At 40.2% G+C, this 19,053-nt stretch overlaps 1 protein-coding gene across 3 annotated transcripts in view; it reads right to left on the reverse strand.

Annotated features, from left to right (window-relative positions):
- Positions 1–5,649: 5,649 nt before the first annotated feature.
- The window catches only part of NMU (neuromedin U), a 39,257-nt gene continuing 25,853 nt past the window's right edge, over positions 5,650–19,053 (reverse strand). For 2 of the 3 annotated variants that reach the window (XM_018575822.1, XM_018575815.1), the window contains 4 exons: positions 14,889–14,963; positions 10,928–10,981; positions 9,436–9,474; positions 5,650–5,978 (listed from right to left, as the gene is read on the reverse strand). In XM_018575822.1, coding sequence (XP_018431324.1) covers positions 9,439–9,474; positions 10,928–10,981; positions 14,889–14,963 — 165 coding nt within the window. In that variant the 3' untranslated portion in view covers positions 5,650–5,978; positions 9,436–9,438. The remainder of the gene's footprint in view (positions 5,979–9,435; positions 9,475–10,927; positions 10,982–14,888; positions 14,964–19,053) is intronic. The other variant, XM_018575829.1, reaches the window with a different exon arrangement.

The raw sequence follows: 19,053 nt of genomic DNA on the forward strand, positions 1-19,053 counted from the left end.
TGCTGGAGATGTGGCCAAAATAGTGGTACTCTCCTTCATATTTGGTGGTCCTGCACAGTAATAGAACCCCCTGTGTAATGGGGTGCGACATACCATATCACACAAGACTGACACTACCTTGAATTTTCCACCTGCTACTTTTCTCCATCATTTAGATGCACCTCTTCTATATCTAAATGCTCTTTGGTTCTTCACCTGTTAAATGCCGCCAAAGCGCTTCTACCAAGACACTGGAAGTCGGCACAACCAACTGGCACCATGGAATGGCTTTTATGGGTTCAGACTGTTTCAGACGTAGAAGAACTAAATTACACGTCAATGTCACTATGACTTGACCCGCTTTCTTTCAACTTAGATGAGATGGCATTTGTGTAAAGAATCTGATACATATGCTGCCCTAATGATGTAGGGGTTTTTCTCACCACAGCGAGAACCTAGGGCCCTCAGTCTGTGACTTGCCCATACCCATGTTGCCAGATGCCACCCCTCCTACCTCTTTTACCCTCCACCTCTCTTCCTCTTCCCAACCCATCCTTCCTACCTTTCCTTCTTTTTTTCCCCTCTTCTCTCCATTGGGGTAAATGAGGTCTGGGGCTGGACCACCCGAGCACCCTTTTTTACTTTGTAACCTAATTTTTTCCTTACCCTTCTGTATTTTCATTGTCTTCTTCTTCACCTACACTCCCCAATCCTGTTCCCCCTCCTCCTTTCTCTTTCATTCACCTCCTTCTTCTCTTTTCCTTTGCTACACTTCTAACACCTTTATCTCGCAACTTATCCTTATGTTTTTCATGTGTGTATCTTATCTTTACCATGTACACCGTCACCCGCCTTTTAGTGGGACGTTGGTTTATCTGACATGGAGATAGATTTCTATCCAGATTATAGACCCCGCTATCTATCCCTTGTTGATTTCAGTTACTCACCGTTTACTCCTTTTAGTACGTGTTTATCTTTTAGGGACACTTCTGATTTATTCCTTTTTCCTAATTTCAATACTACAGTTTAATGTTTCTTCCATTGTCATTCATTTTCTTGAAATGGCTGTTCCCTTTTTATTTCCTTAGTATTAGTAATTGGAATATCTTCCTTTGTTTAATAAAAATACAATGTGCTGCCCCAATGGGGCATAGAATATGTTATTACATTAATGTTAGTAGATAGTTTTATATAGATTGTTTTCCCTTAATCATTTTCCTATGGTCATTCTATAGTAAGTTATATGCTGCCATCTAGTGGCTTTTCGTGATAATGCACCTGTTTTTCATGTATTGCTTTCCTCATGTGATGACACATTTCCACTGTATGTATGCCCCACCCTTCTTCTTGTTGGTCAGTACTTCCTGTGTCATGGCCACAGCTAACAGGCCACATGTAATAAGGACACATGCATTCTGCATAGTATGCTAGGAAAGGCATCATCTTTTGACCGCATAATACTGAAAACCATCCATCTGCTGTATCCTGTTGTCTGATGTGCATAATAAAGCAACGTTTGTGGATGAAACGGTATTGGTGAGTTCAGCTATCTGACAATGAATGTCCTCAGTGATTGAATATGTTTATACAGGCCAGGCATAGAGGTCTCAACAAGGGATATATCGCTATCACAACAATCGGAGTCAGAATATAAAATATATTTGTGGGAAAAAAAACCATTAAGTGCAGATGCCCTTATGTTTTGTTTTAATGAGAGGCAATAGTTCTACTTTAAGTTAATGTTACACAGTATTACTAACATTCATATATGTCAATGTTTCATGATATTAAAAATTGATATTGATAATAAAAGTGGTACAGTGAGGAACTAAAAGCTACAACGTACAGCTGTTACTTTCACATCTCCTTTAGGCTGGCCACATACTATGAGATAAATGTAAGTGACATGGCCAATGTAGTATTGTCTCCAACATCATATAATTTGGCAAGCAATACGACTGACCATACCCTCAACCAGAAAATATCTTCCAGCAAATAATCAATTGCCTTTATCTTATTAAAATTAACTTTTTTTTTTACTGTACATGTGTTGAATGCAAAAAAAAACGAAAGAAAACAGTGGCTAATCTCTTCTCTATGGAGGAATCTCCCCTTCCAGCTATTGTATTCTGAAAGCCAGTAACCAGCTAATTGGCTGCAGTCACTGTTCAGTCAACAATTGACTGTAGTCACTATTCGGCCGACCTTTGCCGAGCTGATTGGGCAGCCCATAATTCACATATTGGCAGATTCAGCAGGAAACAACAGAAATTCAATCAGTATATGGCCAGCTTAAGGAAGCAGGATATCACCACCCATTTTATCTTTAATTCACCCAGCAGATGGATGAGTATCCAATGACTTGACTTCAAGGGGAGAAGTTTATTAAAGTGTACATATGAAGGATGATTGCAGCTATATAAACAAGGCAGTGCATATATGTTGTGTATATAAGTGTATTTGGAGTTTTGCTTGCTTTTTTATTATTCAGTTAATAAATATACATCAGAGTTAAAGAGTAAATGTAGGTAAATATAAACTACCTTCATTTATTCTAGTTATATATTCATTAAAGTGCTATTAAAATAATGAATTTTTAATAGTGCCTCAATCTGTTATTGTACTAGCCCCATACTAGTAATCTTACTGTGCTGTGAATTTGTTTTTCTCCTTGGCATGTTTACCACATTTGTGACTCACTGTATTGAGATCAGAATCCCGCTAATGGTTCTCGTTGGCTTTTATTAAATATTTTCATGGAAAACTTGAAATGTAATAAAATGGTAATTAAGTGATATTTTCTCATTTGGGTAATTCTTCAATTAGCATCCCAGAGAAAACAGTAAGATTGACAGGTGAATATATCCTAGAATCTCTAGTAAAAGTTCAACTGCCATTTTCAGAAATGCAGTGCGTAGGGCAAAGTTACAGCTCAATAATGTGACTGTTCTTTCTTTTCCCACTCCCCGCCGCTGCCAGATTTATACTTCTTTTCACCGTTCTTCTCTGCAGCCAGATCTGTAGTTCCCTTCCCCACTCTCCCCTGATGTCAGAACTGTACTTCCCTTGCCCGCTGCCAGATCAATTCCTGTTTCCGCTCTCCCTTGCTAACAGATTTGTATTTCCCTCCCCTGCTGCCAGATTTGTAATTCCATCACCTACATATCATAGCTTCGAGATCTGTACTTCCCCACTGCCATATCTGTGCCATCCTAGAATCCCCCAGCTACCTGATCTTGTCAGGAAGCAGGGGGTGTTACCCCTGCTCGGGAGCCACAGGCACGGCGCAGGGCACGGGTTCCCCCTCAGCTTGGTAGAACTCGTGGTGCCCGGGTTGCGGGTGCGAGTCGGGTGCGCATGCGCAGTACGCAGGCTGCGCGCGTAACGCTCCTGCGCCATTAGGCATCAGGTGTGAGCCTTGCTGGGGGAGGTTCCCAGTACACACCTTCCATCTCTCTCGCCTGCCATTGGTTCCAGGGAAGCCTCCTGGTTGCCTCGGTTCCGGGGGGTGGTCTTACCTCCCCTGGCTATGAAAACCTGGCCTGAGCTCTGGCTTATTGCTGAGTTAATCCACCTCATGGTGTGACATATGAAGCTCTCCTCCTATGTGCCTTCCTGCCAGTTTCCTTAACCCTCTGCTGACCTCCCGTGTACCGACCTTGGACCGCCTATTGCCTCTGACTTCTCTGCTACCTGCCTCGACCTTGGATTGCCCTCGACTACCTCTTTGGATTGCCCCTTGTTACCTTGCCTTCGGACCATTCAGGCTGCTTCCTGCCAGCGGGTTCCCTCCGTGCTGCTTGCCCGCAGATGCACCTGATAGATCTCTACTTCCCTTCCTCGCATTTCCCCACTGCCAGAAATGTTTTTCCCTTCCTTGCTTTCCCCTGCTGCCAGATCCGTACTTCCCTTCCCTGCTGCCAGATTGGTACTTCCCTTCCCTGCTCTCCTCTGCTGCCAAAGCTCCACTTCCCTTCCTCACATTCCCCCATTGCCAGATCTGTACATCCCCTCCCTGTTTTCCCCTGCTTCTCTACCCAGCTGCCAGATCTGTACTTCCATTCATTTCTCTACCCTGCTGTGAGATCTATACTTCTATTCCTTTCTCTACCCTGCTGTCAGATCTATACTTCCATTCCCTTCTCTACCCTGCTGTCAGATGTGTACTCCCATTTCCTTCCCTACTCCCTGCTTCCAGATCTGTGCTACAATTCTCTTCTCAACTGTGCTGGCAGGTCTGTACTTCCATTCATTTCTCTACCGTGCTGCCAGATCTGTACTCCCATTCCCTTCTCTATCCTGCTGCCAGATCTGTGCTTCCATTCCCTTCTCTATCCTGCTGCCAGATCTGTGCTTCCATTCCCTTCTCTATCCTGCTGCCAGATCTGTGCTCCCATTCCCCTCTCTAACCTGCTGCCATATCTTTACTCCCATTCCCTTCTCTATCCTGCTGCCAGATCTGCGCTTCCATTCCCTTCTCTACCCTGCTGCCAGATCTGTGCTCCCATTCCCTTCTCTATCCTGCTGCCAGATCTTTACTCCCATTCCCTTCTCTATCCTGCTGCCAGATCTGTGCTTCCATTCCCTTCTCTATCCTGCTGCCAGATCTGTGCTCCCATTCCCCTCTCTAACCTGCTGCCATATCTTTACTCCCATTCCCTTCTCTATCCTGCTGCCAGATCTGTGCTTCCATTCCCTTCTCTATCCTGCTGCCAGATCTGTACTCCCATTCCCTTCTCTATCCTGCTGCCAGATCTGTGCTTCCATTCCCTTCTCTATCCTGCTGCCAGATCTGTGCTCCCATTCCCCTCTCTAACCTGCTGCCAGATCTGTACTCCCATTCCCCTCTCTACCCTGCTGCCAGATCTTTGCTCCTATTCCCTTCTCTACCCAGCTGCTAGATCTATACTCCCATTCCCATCTCTACCTTCCTGCCAGATCTGTGCTTCCATTCCCTTCCCTGTCCTGCCACCAGATTCCCATTCTCCTTTCTACCCGGCTGCCAGATCTATTCTCCCATTCCTTTCTCTCCCTGCTGCTAGATCTATACTCTCATTCCTTTTTCTACCCTGCTGCCAGATCTGTACTCCCATTCTCCTTTCTATCCTGCTGACAGATCTGTACCCCCATTCCCTTCTCTACCCTGCTTCCACATCTGTACTCCTATTTCCTTCCCTACCCTGCTGCCAGATCTGTACTTTTCTTATAAGCTATCCCCCTTGGTCAGATTACCTGTAAGTTTTTTTTTGTGGAGGCTGTGACTTTTTAAAACAGAACAGGGCAGCTTTGGAGTGTAGGAAAAGTACATTTATTCACCATATATTACTTTGGGATGAAAGTACAGGTTTGCTTAAAAACCCAGGTGGGCATAACCTGATAGCATTGAAATTTTACAGGTCGTAGTTATCTTGGTGTATCTTTATACTGTGATACACATATGTTCTGTTTTATAAAGAAAAAAAACTCTGAATTGTAAAAACTTCTGAAGTCCGGTCATGCTTGACTATTGGTTTTTTATATCAAAATTGACTTTTATTTAGCTCAAAAACTACAATAAGGCAAAAAAAGAAACAGAAAGTTGCATTATGTTTGTTACTGACACATGTCATATATACAGCAAGTTAAACAAATGAAAGGACCAATGCAATGAAGAAAAGTCTGTTTTATAAACCATCCTCTATTGAGTGCATTTATGTACAGGACAAAATAGATGCATCTAGCAATTCTTTCTGCATGCACAGCTCTACAACTGCCCTTGACATCATTTTAATTACACAGTATAGTAGTACACATTAGAACACTAAAAACAATGTCATCATTGTAATATGCTTTAATACAATTAATAAATAAAGATAACTTGGCAGCATTAGCCGCAAAAAATGTATGATGGTAGCCTTTACATTCTATAGTGAAAGATTGTTACAAGTCTGCAGAGCATGGGGTATCTGAGCCATTGTAGTGATATCTTCAGGATTCTCCTTCTGTCTGTCTGAGTCAATCTGTAACAGAAACAATGCTATATAACATACAGGTAATTATATAATTGTATAGTCCTTTCTTCATAGGTTTTAAAATGTTAGACTTGTTTGAAAATATAATTTATAGCTATATAACCACAGATAGCCTATCAAACCATTACTGCTCTATAATTAGTTATAATGAGCAGAGAAAAAAGAGAAGTACCAGCAATCCTAAATTGCCACTGATGCAGCATTATATCATTCACCATATTATACCTAACATGATATTAGTCCTCAGGGATGGCACAATTAACTCTCGGAACCCACCATAAAGAGCTACATGTGCCCTAACTTCCCCATTTCCCTAAAAGAGACGAAGGTTTTCAGGAAATTGGAGTAAATAAGGGCAGTGAATATATAAAGTAAAAAACAGGCATTAAAGATAGTAACATTTTCTTTTATATTTTCATGTATTAATTGATTATGTTAAGAATATAAAAAATGTAACCTGCCCATTGTTCCATCAGCACTATGGAAAGAGCAAAACATACCTTTTCCTAATGTTTATTTTAAGCAAGGATGAAAGTGGAAAATTACTGTGCAGCATACGCAAATGAGTGTGTTTCACATGCAGTTTATGTTGTATGCAAATGTTGAATCAGCTGTGAAATGGGATGCATTTGTATGCGATAAAATTATTGCATGGAGCTGAATGTAGCGTGTGGCTCATTGATTTGCGATCCCTTGTGTTTCAATGTACCAAGTCACACCAAAATGATTTCTAAAGAAAAAAACAATTATAATTGACAATAAATTGCTCCCTTGCTGAACTACACATCATTTAAAGCTTATTACAGATGAATCATAATCTTTGGGTTACAAACAGACCTTGGGAGCCTGCTCTCTGGTGACCAGCTGAACAGAACGCCAGTATCTGGCAAGGTATAGACAGAGTGTCTAGGCTTTGTTGTGTACTAATCTAAATAAGAAGCTTAAATGGTCCACTGTACTAAGTGTAATGAAACCATACATCCTGGTTTGAAGACAGCTGCCAACTAGGACATTTTTATCATATTCTTTTTAACCTCCCACCACGGACTTAACAGGGGAAAATGGGAAGGTGTTACAGCAGAAATTCCCTTCTTGGGGAATAATCAATTTATCAGTTTTTATTTCACATTTTTTCTACGTAGATGTGTCCAATCTAGAGAGAATCACACAATCATGGTTGCTGAAATGTATGATTTCCATTGCGTATATTTAAAGTGACACTAAACTCAGGAGTTAAATCTTGAAAATGCATTTAAGTACCCTATTAACAAAAACTTATCTTATTTGTGTATCACTCGGCTGTAGATCCTCAAATAATTCCTAAATTGCTTCTGACGCTGTCCTTCCTTCTGGAGGGTGGCTACTTTTGTTCCCCATGGTCCCTATGTGCTCACACCCATGATGGACTACAATCTCAGTACAAATAAGTAAAGAAAATGTGAGATTGTAGTCCATCACATGAGTGAGCTTGGTGCTGTGGCTACTTTACAACACACACAGGGACCATGGGAAAGAAAAGTAGCCTCCCTCCAGAAGGAAGGACAGTGTCAGCACCAATTCAGAGATGATTTGAGGATCTAACGCTGAATGATACACAAATTAGATACATTTTGTTAATAGTTAGGGTACTTGAATGCATTTTAATATTTAACTCCTGAGTTTAGTGTCACTTTAACTTTTCCCTGGAATTATCTGTGGCATGGCTTTAAAGTATGTTGTATTTTTCATGATAACATTTTATCTAATCATTTCTATACTCTTTCATAGGCACTAGTGGATACATCTATCTAAATATTTGCTCTTAAAATCAAATTTGAGATAATGTGAGGTCTTGCACATCACCCCAAGACACCCACTCAATTTTCCCTTTCCCTCCTCCCCTACTGATCTCGCTCTCTCAACCCTCTCCTCTTTCTATTCCAATATTTTTTGAGTGTTGCTGCTATTTGTTAAGTGCTACCCAGAGGGCCTCAGATGCTACACTGTATTTTGTATGCCTATGCATACCATGAACAGTTCCTCTACGCCAGGGGTAGGCAAACTCCAGCTCTCCAGCTGTGGTCCAACTATAAATCCCATTAGGCAATGCAATGCTCTGACTCCCAAATCATTGAATGTGACATGCAGGTAATTCTTCCTGGTATAAGTGTTTTAAATTATAGTGATTGACTAACTTGCAGTAAATTTTTAGTGAATATCACATTCACTGCTTCATATGTAGATCCCATAGTGTATTCCCTATAGAAATCTGTTACGTTTGCCTGCTGTTTGAAAATTCAATCATTGTTATTTCACACATATAAAGAAATTTGTGAAGGCTTCTTCTAGTGATGATTATTATGTAATGTAATTTTCAACCCCCTTAATGACTATTGAGATAACTGAATTATTATGCTTAGTCTGGTTTCTGGTCACAGGGAAATAAACCAATTATACTTAAAAACATTTGTGGCTCACTCATCTAAGCTCTACCTGTTAAACTTTTAATCTTTAGTAAAATGTTGACAGCAATTAATTTTTTCATGTTTTGCAGCGTTGTTTACCCATATCTTCAGAAAAAAATCACTTCTACTGTCGTGGCAAACAACCTGCTTCCCTATTTATATTGGTCTGTCCCTCTAGCAACTTCAGCGCAAAATTATAGCTAATCATAGCTAATTTGCCTACAAACTTCAGGTGGTCATAATAATCTGGCCACTCGTGTATACACACATACTAATAAGAGAGTGGTATGGAGATCCTAAAGTCCCTTCATTCTCTCCATGTCTTATCAAACTGCTACTTTTAACGAGCCCTCATCACTGTACTCCTGGGTTAAAGGGCGGGAAGTGGATAATAAATGCTTTGTGACCCTATCTGTCCTTGATACTGTCCATTGCTTCAATCTTTTACACCTTTTTTTATGTGCAAAGAACCAATATGATAAAAATGTGATCCACGGCCCTAATCCCAACAGGGCAAAAAATAATCACAACAGTGCCAAATATATTTGTGTTTGATTTATTCACAAGTATGCACTTCAATGTTACCTACTATTTACATGAATAATACGGGTATATCAGCTTGACATTCAGGGCTGATGGTGTCAGAGAGAGTTCTTAAACTGTTTAGTATAAACACAGCACTATGGAGAGCTCCAGCAAGGACAGCCACCAGTACCTAAAGCTGCTTATTGTACTTTAAATAATCAATGGACATTCCCCATCTCTATAAAATACTCTTTGATGAATGTGTGCAGAATACCACTGACTATTCTACTGCTGAATGTGCCAGAAATTGTGCCCACACAATTTAAACTTTCCCCTTAATTATTATTTGAATTGTCGTGATACATCAGGAAAACTTAGCATGCTGCAAAGAGCACATCACCATAGACACAACATTGATTGTAACAGCGAGAAAGATTGTAAAATACAAGTTCTCATTAAATACATGATGTTAATACCTCTTAACGGAAACTCGCTGATCTTCTTCCGTTACGTGGCTGAAAACCAACATGAGATTGGATCAGACATATGGAAAATAGGACATGCACATATTAGCTAAGCTGGTGTCTTCTTTAATGAGCAGTATAATTTTTAAAGATCTGGGATTTAGGGATCACATCTGATAAAAAGTGAATCACAAAGTGCTCTTTCTGATTTCATCTACATGCCCAGCTACAAGATGTCTCCTGCAGTGCATTTGTATGCTTCTATGTGCCAATGAATGATGCAAAAATCCAAACATGATATCCTTGTTGCTACATATTGTGCTGTATGATGTGGCTTATATCCAGTAAAAGTGAGTGATCAATTATTTGTATTTAGGTCTGTCCAGAACAGTTTGCTTGTGTGTATTGTCTCACATGTATGCAGCACACATCAAAGCAATGGTGAACATCCAGAATGATTCTGGGGGCCTCAGGCCTCCATCTGGACACCATCGCCTTGGAGCATTGTGGCATTTCTGCCACTGCAAGCATTCTATTTCCTCCAGAGTTCTCTAAAGTGGTCAGTATTGACCCCCAAGTGTTGATGGGACTATCGAAGTGGTTAATAAAATGGTCGGGGGTTGGTAACATTTTTGTGAGTCAATAGGTGGTCAATAAATGATGATAAGATTCATTTAGGTCAGTTACTTTTTTGAATTCTCTGTAGAGATCCATGCAATTCCCTAGTTCTGAGGCTAGCTGGGTAGTTTTACTCAGGGTTGGATGATCAGCCACCAGCGAGAGCGGCCTCGAATTGTCTTTATCAACTGTGTGTTGTTACTGGCTTTGTTTACCAGCATGGTTTGCATTGTGTGTCTGTGACTTTTCACCCTCCCTCTTCTGTGAAGGATATTAAACTTCCTGTACTGGGTGTACACCCCACCTCATACTCCATTTAAGAGCCAGTGGGTACACCCATCTGAAACTCTGTTGGAAACCCAGTGAGCACACCCATAGTAATAGAAGTGGTGCCAAAGGACTGATTGCTGTGCATGTTCTAAAAAAATCAGCATTGTAAAAACCACAATGGCAGGTGCAGATACCAAGGTGAAGTGTCAACAGTATTCAAATATATATATATATATATATATATATATATATATATAATTTTTGGGGGCTTTAAAGCTTTATTTATTGATCATACAATGTCTATGAGCCTATTATTTGAAACCACCTTAAGTAATAATGCCATTAAACCTTTGATATAACCCTCCATTTTCATCTAATAAATGTTTGGGTGTCAAAGAACAATTTAAAGCTACATAAAGGGTCAATGAGCTGAAAGGTTTAGGGGTCCCTGCGGTACTCATAATCTATAGGGGTTCCACACTGAATATGCATATTTTGACAAATTTGAACTGTCACATCAATAACGTTGTAGTAGCCAACCAATGGCAACCTGGCTTTAAAAGTAGTGCCTGTGTTGTTTTCATTGATTCAGTATGAAAAGAAAATCATTAATTACCCTGAACAGAAAGTAGCCTCTGCTTAGGACACCTCCAGGTCCCTGGACCTCCTCCTGAAATTGGGAAAAAACAAGTTGTTTTCCAGTTAATCAATAGACGTATTTCACCAATTAGACAAAGGTACAACCTTCCAATGAATTGGTTACAATTCTTTTTTTATCAACCATATTTTGTAGATAAAGCTATTTTGTGGCTTGCACCTATGAATAGTGACTGCATGTGTGGTTCCTGCACATTCATACATTTTTCAAAACTAGTGATGCTCTAGTGGACCTAAAGTGAAAAGTGAAAAATACTCACCCTCCATGTTGAAAATAAATGTCAATGAAAGACCCATGGCATGGCATGTGGAAGCGGTGATAAGACACTGGAAGTTCCACATACAATCTGCATCCTTGAGTATGTAGACTTCCAATACATGTGAAAAGGTATTATGGGGGTGAATATGATGACATTTTTGCACTGAACAAAATGGTGTCAAAATAACACAAATAACACCAACAAGAGTCTTGGACACTTGGGGCCCATACACACCACCAGTTGTGCCAGTACACGTAAATTTCTGAGTATTCTCCCCTTCCCCTCCAGGGAGCCACAGGTGTTGTGTACAGCCTCCCACAGAAGTCAATGGCTGTACACAGGTATACGCAGGTACTTGTGTACAGCTATATATGCGTACGGCCGTAAATCCCTGGATGTAGGTTTTCTGAACCCAGTGATTTACATCTCGTGTAAAATCAAAATGTTCCCGGCGCAAATGAATCACAGCATGCCCTCCTCCTTAATTGATTCCACCTGATCACACTGGGGCAGCTCCACAAGGCAGGGAACCTTAACATCTATGAAATGACAAAAAGGAGAGCGCCCACTCCATGTGAAGGATCGTTTAATAATTTGCTTTTAAAAAGTGGTATTGTACTCACAAGAGATAAATGACACAAGTGTATCCAATGGTTCCCCTCACAGGAGGATATCGCCCATCAGAAGCCACAACTCAGCCTGCCAGGGCTGACCAGGCTGCGCTGTGGCTTCTGATGGGCGATAGCCTCCTGTGAGGGGAACCATTGGATACACTTGTGTCATTTATCTCTTGTGAGTACAATACCACTTTTTAAAAGCAAATTATTAAACGATCCTTCACATGGAGTGGGCGCTCTCCTTTTTGTCATATCAGTGATTTACATCTGTTCGCATATGCGGCTGTACCCAAGTACCAGCATATACTTGCCTACAGACATTGACTTCTATGGGAGGCTGTACAGAGCACCATGGCTCCCTGGTGGGGGAAAATACACAAAAGTTGATGTTGTATGGGCTCAGCAGCCCATGTGCATGAGCCTTAAAGATAACTAACATGTCCATTAAGTCAATTTTAATACTGATGGGAGTTATTAAATTATGAATTCCTCCTCTAAGTGTTTATAATGTATTAGATCAATATAATTCTATACCAAACTAGTTAGACGGTCATTTCAGAATATGTGTTATGTCCCATATATTCTGATCAGCTTAATGTGCAATCTCTATGCCTTTGTAAAATAAAAATGCATTGTGCACACAAAAAAATTATGGAGCACAAACCCATGAGTCAAATAAGCACAAGGCAACTTGCTAAAAAACAGTGGGGGATATTTATCAAAACTGGAGCAGACCAAATCTGGAGCAGATTTGCACTGCAACCAGCTTCCCTTTCTCATTTTCAAATCTTACCTGAGCAAACTGAAGAAAGATGCTGATTGGTTGCCGTAGGCAACTGCTCCAGATTCTGCCTGCTCCAGTTTTGATAAATTCCCCCCAATGACTGTCTACAGTTCTTTATATAAGTCATTGATTTGATGGATAAGATTTGAATGCACATGTGATTTTATGTGACTAAAAACCCCCCAGATGTTTTAGCATGTAATAGACTTAGCGTGTAATAGGCTTGTCCTCAAAGCACTGTAAGCTCAAAAGATGTATTTTCCTAACGCTGTGTGGTTTACACTGGAATTCTAGCACAGTTAATGCACACATTCAGGGCTTTGTGACTATACTGTATATCTTCTCTTAAAGGGAAGGTATATTACATTTTCAGTACACACATATTTTGAATTATTATTACAATGTTGACCTTTAAGACATTGTTGATGTGACATTTAACATGCTAGCTCTTATAGTGTATATTAGAGATTATTGCAGATCAGCCACAAGAGGCAGAGAAAATGAGCTATTACAATGACTGTACAACTACTGACTGCTTAACAACTGTTGAGATAAGATATTAGCCACCCATGGATTGCATTGCTTTAAGTCTGAGAGTCTTGTTTTCAGTAAACCAACTAATAGACTTGCATTTTGAGAATTAGCAGTATCTACTTTGATGAACTGCAAGGCAGAAAGCAGCCTGCATATGTAATTTGGAAATATGGCTGCGCTCATGTACCCAAATAATTACAAACTATAAAGAGAAACAAAGCTTTTTAAAAGATTAACCCACGCACCGATAAGATTTACAGCAAGCAGGTCTCTTTTACACAGATAACTAAAAAATCCTAAAAGGACACTGCACTTCCTTTCTTGTGCCCATGGACATAAAATGGCCTAGGGAACAATCATATACTCTAAACATCACTTGGTAGATCAATTGAGTTGAATTCACTTAACCAATCACTTTTGTTCTCCCCTCCCACTTCCATAGGCATACACATGAACTTTCAGACAATCTGGGCATATTCATGGATAGATCTCTCTTTAGAAAGAACTTATCAGTCTGGGGTCTGCTGTCTATGGGTAGCTAAACTTTGCTCTTCTCCATATCTTTTACCTTTTCAGTCCTTTGCTGCATATCCAGTAATTGTGAAAATGTCATGCTACCCTCAGTAATGTCATATATACTCTATAGGCCAGATCTTCAACCAATCGGTATTAATACCTATGTAAAATAGAGAACAACACTCCAGCCGGGGCTCTGCAGATCAGAAGACTACTCAAATTTCTGCAAGAAGAACAAATATTCTCACCAAGACCACCGCATGTTAAGAGGTCTGCTTAGTCGTGTATAAATTGCATGCTGCCACAACCTGCTTTAAGCCAACATTTACTTTACACTGATAGCAAAGAAATAGGAAGGGTTTTTTCTTTAGAGAGATGTGAGCAAGGACAGCAATTTTCCGACATGGTGGACTGTCTTAGGCTGGCCATACACCTATCAATTTTTTCCGTTCAACCGGCGGGCTGAACGAAAAGAATTGACCCGCCTCCTCCATCAACACAAACAGTGTGCCAATCGTGGAATCCGGCTGTTTACAATGTATTCTTGATCAGAGCAGGCAGCACATTGGCTGCCAGCTCTGATTGATCAGCTAATCGAGGAATGCCGGCTGAAAGGGAGCCGACAGCCCCACACACTGTGCGAATTTCGGCCGGTACATTAAAAACCGGCTGAAATTCAACAAGTGTATGGGCACCTTTACACTTGCAGGGCGCTTTATTGCTCAGTTATGTAACTTGATTGTTGCCAATGATGTTGATTTGGTTACATTATAGGCATGGATGGCCTACATTTTATATTGTTCCTCACATGTATCCTTCATTAATTATTGTTTATTTTATTAGGGAGTTATCATTTAGTGTTTTTTATAGATACAGAGTAAGAACTGAGTCAGAATTATCTTTACAATTCATGTCACATTAACCTTATAAAAAGGTTATGTAAGACTATTGTGACAAAACTGAATCTGTGCATGGCATTGCCCACAGCATTTTACCTCTATGACAGCAGGTTGTATATGGTAAAGGATTAAAATAAATAATTGTGTCTCCTGAGTTGATATATTTATATCATCTCCATTCTACATGCAAATGAAACAAGCATGGGATCTTCGTTGAACCACAAACTGGGGTAACAATCGGAAAATAAAAGAACTCATGGAAAACAGGGATGGAAAACTGGGTGATAAAGCATAAAGTACGGTTACATACGTTAGGTTTGAATCTCTTCATCCTTCTTTCATGAAGCTGAGGAACGATTTGCAGCAAAGGATGCAGGACAGACGACTGAGAGGACATGAAGACAGACAAATGAGCAACAATGGACTTCTGAGTGCACAGGATGTCTTCTTTGCAGTTAGACAGAAACAAAGCCCTGGACATGTGCATTACAGACTACAAACCCTAAATATGATGCTAAAGAGAATACAATAGCAACCACACATGCTAATAGTTTACAAAAAATACATAAATAAATGACAGAATGTAGCTGTTGCCATAGGCATGTGCAGGTGTGCACACAAAAGTACAAACCAACATACGTATATATATATTAGGGATGCGCCAAAATTTAACATACCTGTATATAACATACATACATACTCAGACCTGAGGAATCCCAGATTCCAATCGCTTCAACCGTCCCTTACTTCTTCCATCCAGGGGTACAGTAATGAAGCAGGGAGCCTGACCACACGGTCGGCTTCCTGATTGGATGGGAAGCCACAGCCACGCTCCCTCAGAGCTTTCCATCGAGGACTGCGGCTGTTATGTAAGCAATATAAGTGGCAAGTGCTGCTGCGCTCTGTATCTCTGAGCCTGTCACAGAGAGATCTTTGTGATCTCTCCACTGGCTCTGTGACTAAAAATATGGTGCCCGCTGTTGCAGTTTTGGTGCTGCGGTTTGGGGTGATTACACCTATGGCTATTGCCAAGCCTGAAATAACCAAAATGGCATAGTTCTACCTTGCTAGCAGATTACTGACTCTGATTACTGACTTACTGTGATTAAGCTATACTCACTGCATTGAGAGCTTCATGGGCAATATACAAGAACATTTTATTTCAAACATTACCCAGAGGTCTTTCTTTTGTGTTTGCAGAGACCTATTTACATCAGTGCATGACAACTAATTTAAATAGTCTCTTTCCACTTTTGCAGTCAAAGTTGAATAAAACGGTCCTATATGTTTGTTATGTGTTCCAATTCAGACAGCATACCTAAATATATATATATATTTAATATTTCCTAACTTTTAAATATCTCTACTTTGCAGGCCTTAGTAAGCTTATTTCGTATTTTCAGTAACGGACTCTGCCTGTTCTATTAGAAAGCCTTAGAAAAGGCTGAGCTTCCCCTCATTAACATACAATGTCTTCAGGATTTTATCCCTTTTTTTGGGCAGACAGTCCTGCTCTTCTGGTTTACAAGTGATAATGACATTTGCCAGCACAGTACAGGCTGGGTTAATTGTTTAAAACAAACTCCCCCCAACCACCCAGACAGTAATGACTAAGCATGATTTGTCAGTCCTGGAGTTGGCACAAAGAACATCTAAAAAAGGTAGGCTTTAATTTTTTTTTTTTTTTTTAAAGATATGCTATGTGTATGGGAACATGTAATAAATATAAAGTAGATGTTATTACAATTTGCTAGCACTGAAGTCAGGCTAGCTGATTTGTAGTCTCATATTATCTGGTTAATTCAAGGAGTTTTGCTATTGATTGCACCAGGGGCGTCCCGAGGCTGAGTGACACCCGGAGCGGTAACCGAGTGTCCCCTCGCCCAGACGTCACTGCGGCAGTATTCTGATACCTGCCGGCGGCCATCTTGGTGATGGACGCCGGCAGAGAGAGGAGGGGACAGTCACCCGGCGGGATAAGGTATGCCGCTGGGTCCCCTCCTCTCTTACTGATACTGTCGGGCATTCGGTCCATGACCGAGCGCCCGACTTTTCAGAGGGGGGTGACACCAAAATGACTGTGAGTCATTTTGGTGTCACCCCCCCAATGGTGTCACCCGGGTGCAGGCCGCACCCCCCTTGTGACGCCACTGGATTGCACCTATTTGATTGGGGTGTGACCATGCTACAGAGTGGGGCAGCCAATAGGGGAAAATCAGGAGTGTTTATGCCTCACCAGACAATCAAACGTTGCAATAAGTATGTTTTTTGCATGGACGTCAATAAATAGACGTTATTCTACAATTGGAGTGTCGGTGTCCATAATTGTTTGTACTATTGTGACGGTGGCCATCCGCCGTCGACTATTGAAGCGCCCATCTATCTTTACTTGGAATCAGCGGTCAGGAGTGCAATGGGTATATGGATTGTGTCTAGTAACAACTGACTCTGGCTACTGATCTTGCTCAGGATTAAAGACCATTTATTTATGGAGAAGTCTAGTAACAACTGGCTCTGACTGCTTATCTCCTTGCTCAGGATTAAAGACCATTAATTTACAGAGAAGTCTAGTAACAACTGACTCTGGCTACTGATCTACTTGCTCAGGATTAAAGACCATTAATTAATGGAGACATCTAGTATCAAGCTCTGAGTGTTGATCTCCTTGCTTAAGATTAAAGACCATTCATTTATGGAGAAGTCGAGTAACAATTGGCTCTGACTACTGATCTCCTTGATCAGGATTAAAAACCATTCATGTACGGAGGAGTGTAGTAACAACTGGCGTTGGCTGTTGACCTCCTTGCACAGAATTAACCATACCATGTACAGAATTATTGTAAAAGCCTACGTTATGTAAGTGGAATATTTTATATTTTTGAACAAATAAAAATTGTGTTTCATTGTGCAAGACCTGTGCGTTCTCCTTTATTTTTTCATGTTTTATAGATATTTTTTTATTCACATAAAACCCTCCAGGATTACTTAATAAGGTTGAGCGACAAGGAATTATATTATTTATAAATCTGACAATTCCATAGAGATTTGAGTCCAACTACATAACACAAATAAAAGGTGCAATCCTACTGTTTACTAGGAGTTACTGACTCTGCACGAAATCATTGCCCATTCCACTGTTCCTGAATATGCCTAGGACAATTATTTGCGCATACTGTGCTATGGTGGATGACATAGCTTGTGTAGAATAAAAAAAAATAATTTACACATACAGCATAAAAATCAAATGCTAAAAGAAATCCAGTTATTATTTATTAATTCTAGAAGGCATTAATATTCTGCATTGTTTATACCCAGAGGCCAAATATACAAAACAATAAGCTGTCAACAATATGTACCTTGTACAAAATACACAGTGACAGGTAAAACCTGACATCAGCAAAACTCTTTGTGCAAATATTCCCCATTATGTCCTGAAAATCGACCTCCCACCTACATACACTTGGTGTCCTGAAATAGTTCTGTATAGAAATAAATCCTATGAATCTCTGTATATTCTAATATAATTTCTGTGGCACTGCACTACATGCCCCAATGGTTCAACTAGATCCAATCTCATATGCTCCATCTTAAAGTGGATGTAAAATCTAAACATTTTTAGCGTTTGATAGAGTAGGGAAGGGTCATCAACCCTGTTATGTCTGTTATTTATGTATTTATTGTTTTACTGTATATGTCCCTGTTGGGAAGATTCAGCCTCTCTATTTGTCCTAGTGACCAATGACCATTGTCACCTGGATGAGAAGAGATGGGAAAGCCAAATATTATAGATATCACTGTATTGGATTTCGGTAAGTACGGCTCTGTGGAGGGAAAGGGTGGTATCATTTAAGTTAAGGGTAGGGGGCAAAATAATATGTGTTTTGTGATTTAAAGTGCACTTATCCTTTAAACGGACTTTAAAGTGTCACTAAACTCAGGTGTTAAACCTTAAAAATGCATTGACCTATCTATTAACAAAAATGTATCTTATTTGTGTATTACTCAGCTGTAGATCCTCAAATCATCTCTGTCCTTCCTTCTGGAGGGTGGCTACTTTTGTTCACCATGGTCCCAGTGTGTGTTGTAAAGTTATAAGCTCACTCCTCTCATGAACTACAATCTCACATTTAGTTTACTCATTTGTATTAAGATTGTAGTCCATCATGGGAGTGAGCTTGGAGTGGTGACTACTTTACAACACCAGGAACCATGGGGAACAAAAGTAACCACCCTCCAGAAGGAAGGACAGTATCAGCACCAATTTAGAGATGATTTTAAGATCTACAGCCGAATGACACACAAATAAGATACATTTTTGTTAATAGGTAAGGTACCTGAATGCATTTTTAGGATTTAACTCCTGAGTTTAGTGCCATTTGAAACATACTTTAACAGGTATTACATTAACTAAACCAGGTGCTTTCAATCACAGTTTCCTTTTTTATGTAGAGTGGAAGCCAACGCATCAGCGTAAA

The sequence above is a fragment of the Nanorana parkeri genome, unplaced genomic scaffold (assembly GCF_000935625.1).
Source record: "Nanorana parkeri isolate BGI_ZX_2015 unplaced genomic scaffold, ASM93562v1 scaffold54, whole genome shotgun sequence".
Classification (NCBI taxonomy): domain Eukaryota; kingdom Metazoa; phylum Chordata; class Amphibia; order Anura; family Dicroglossidae; genus Nanorana; species Nanorana parkeri.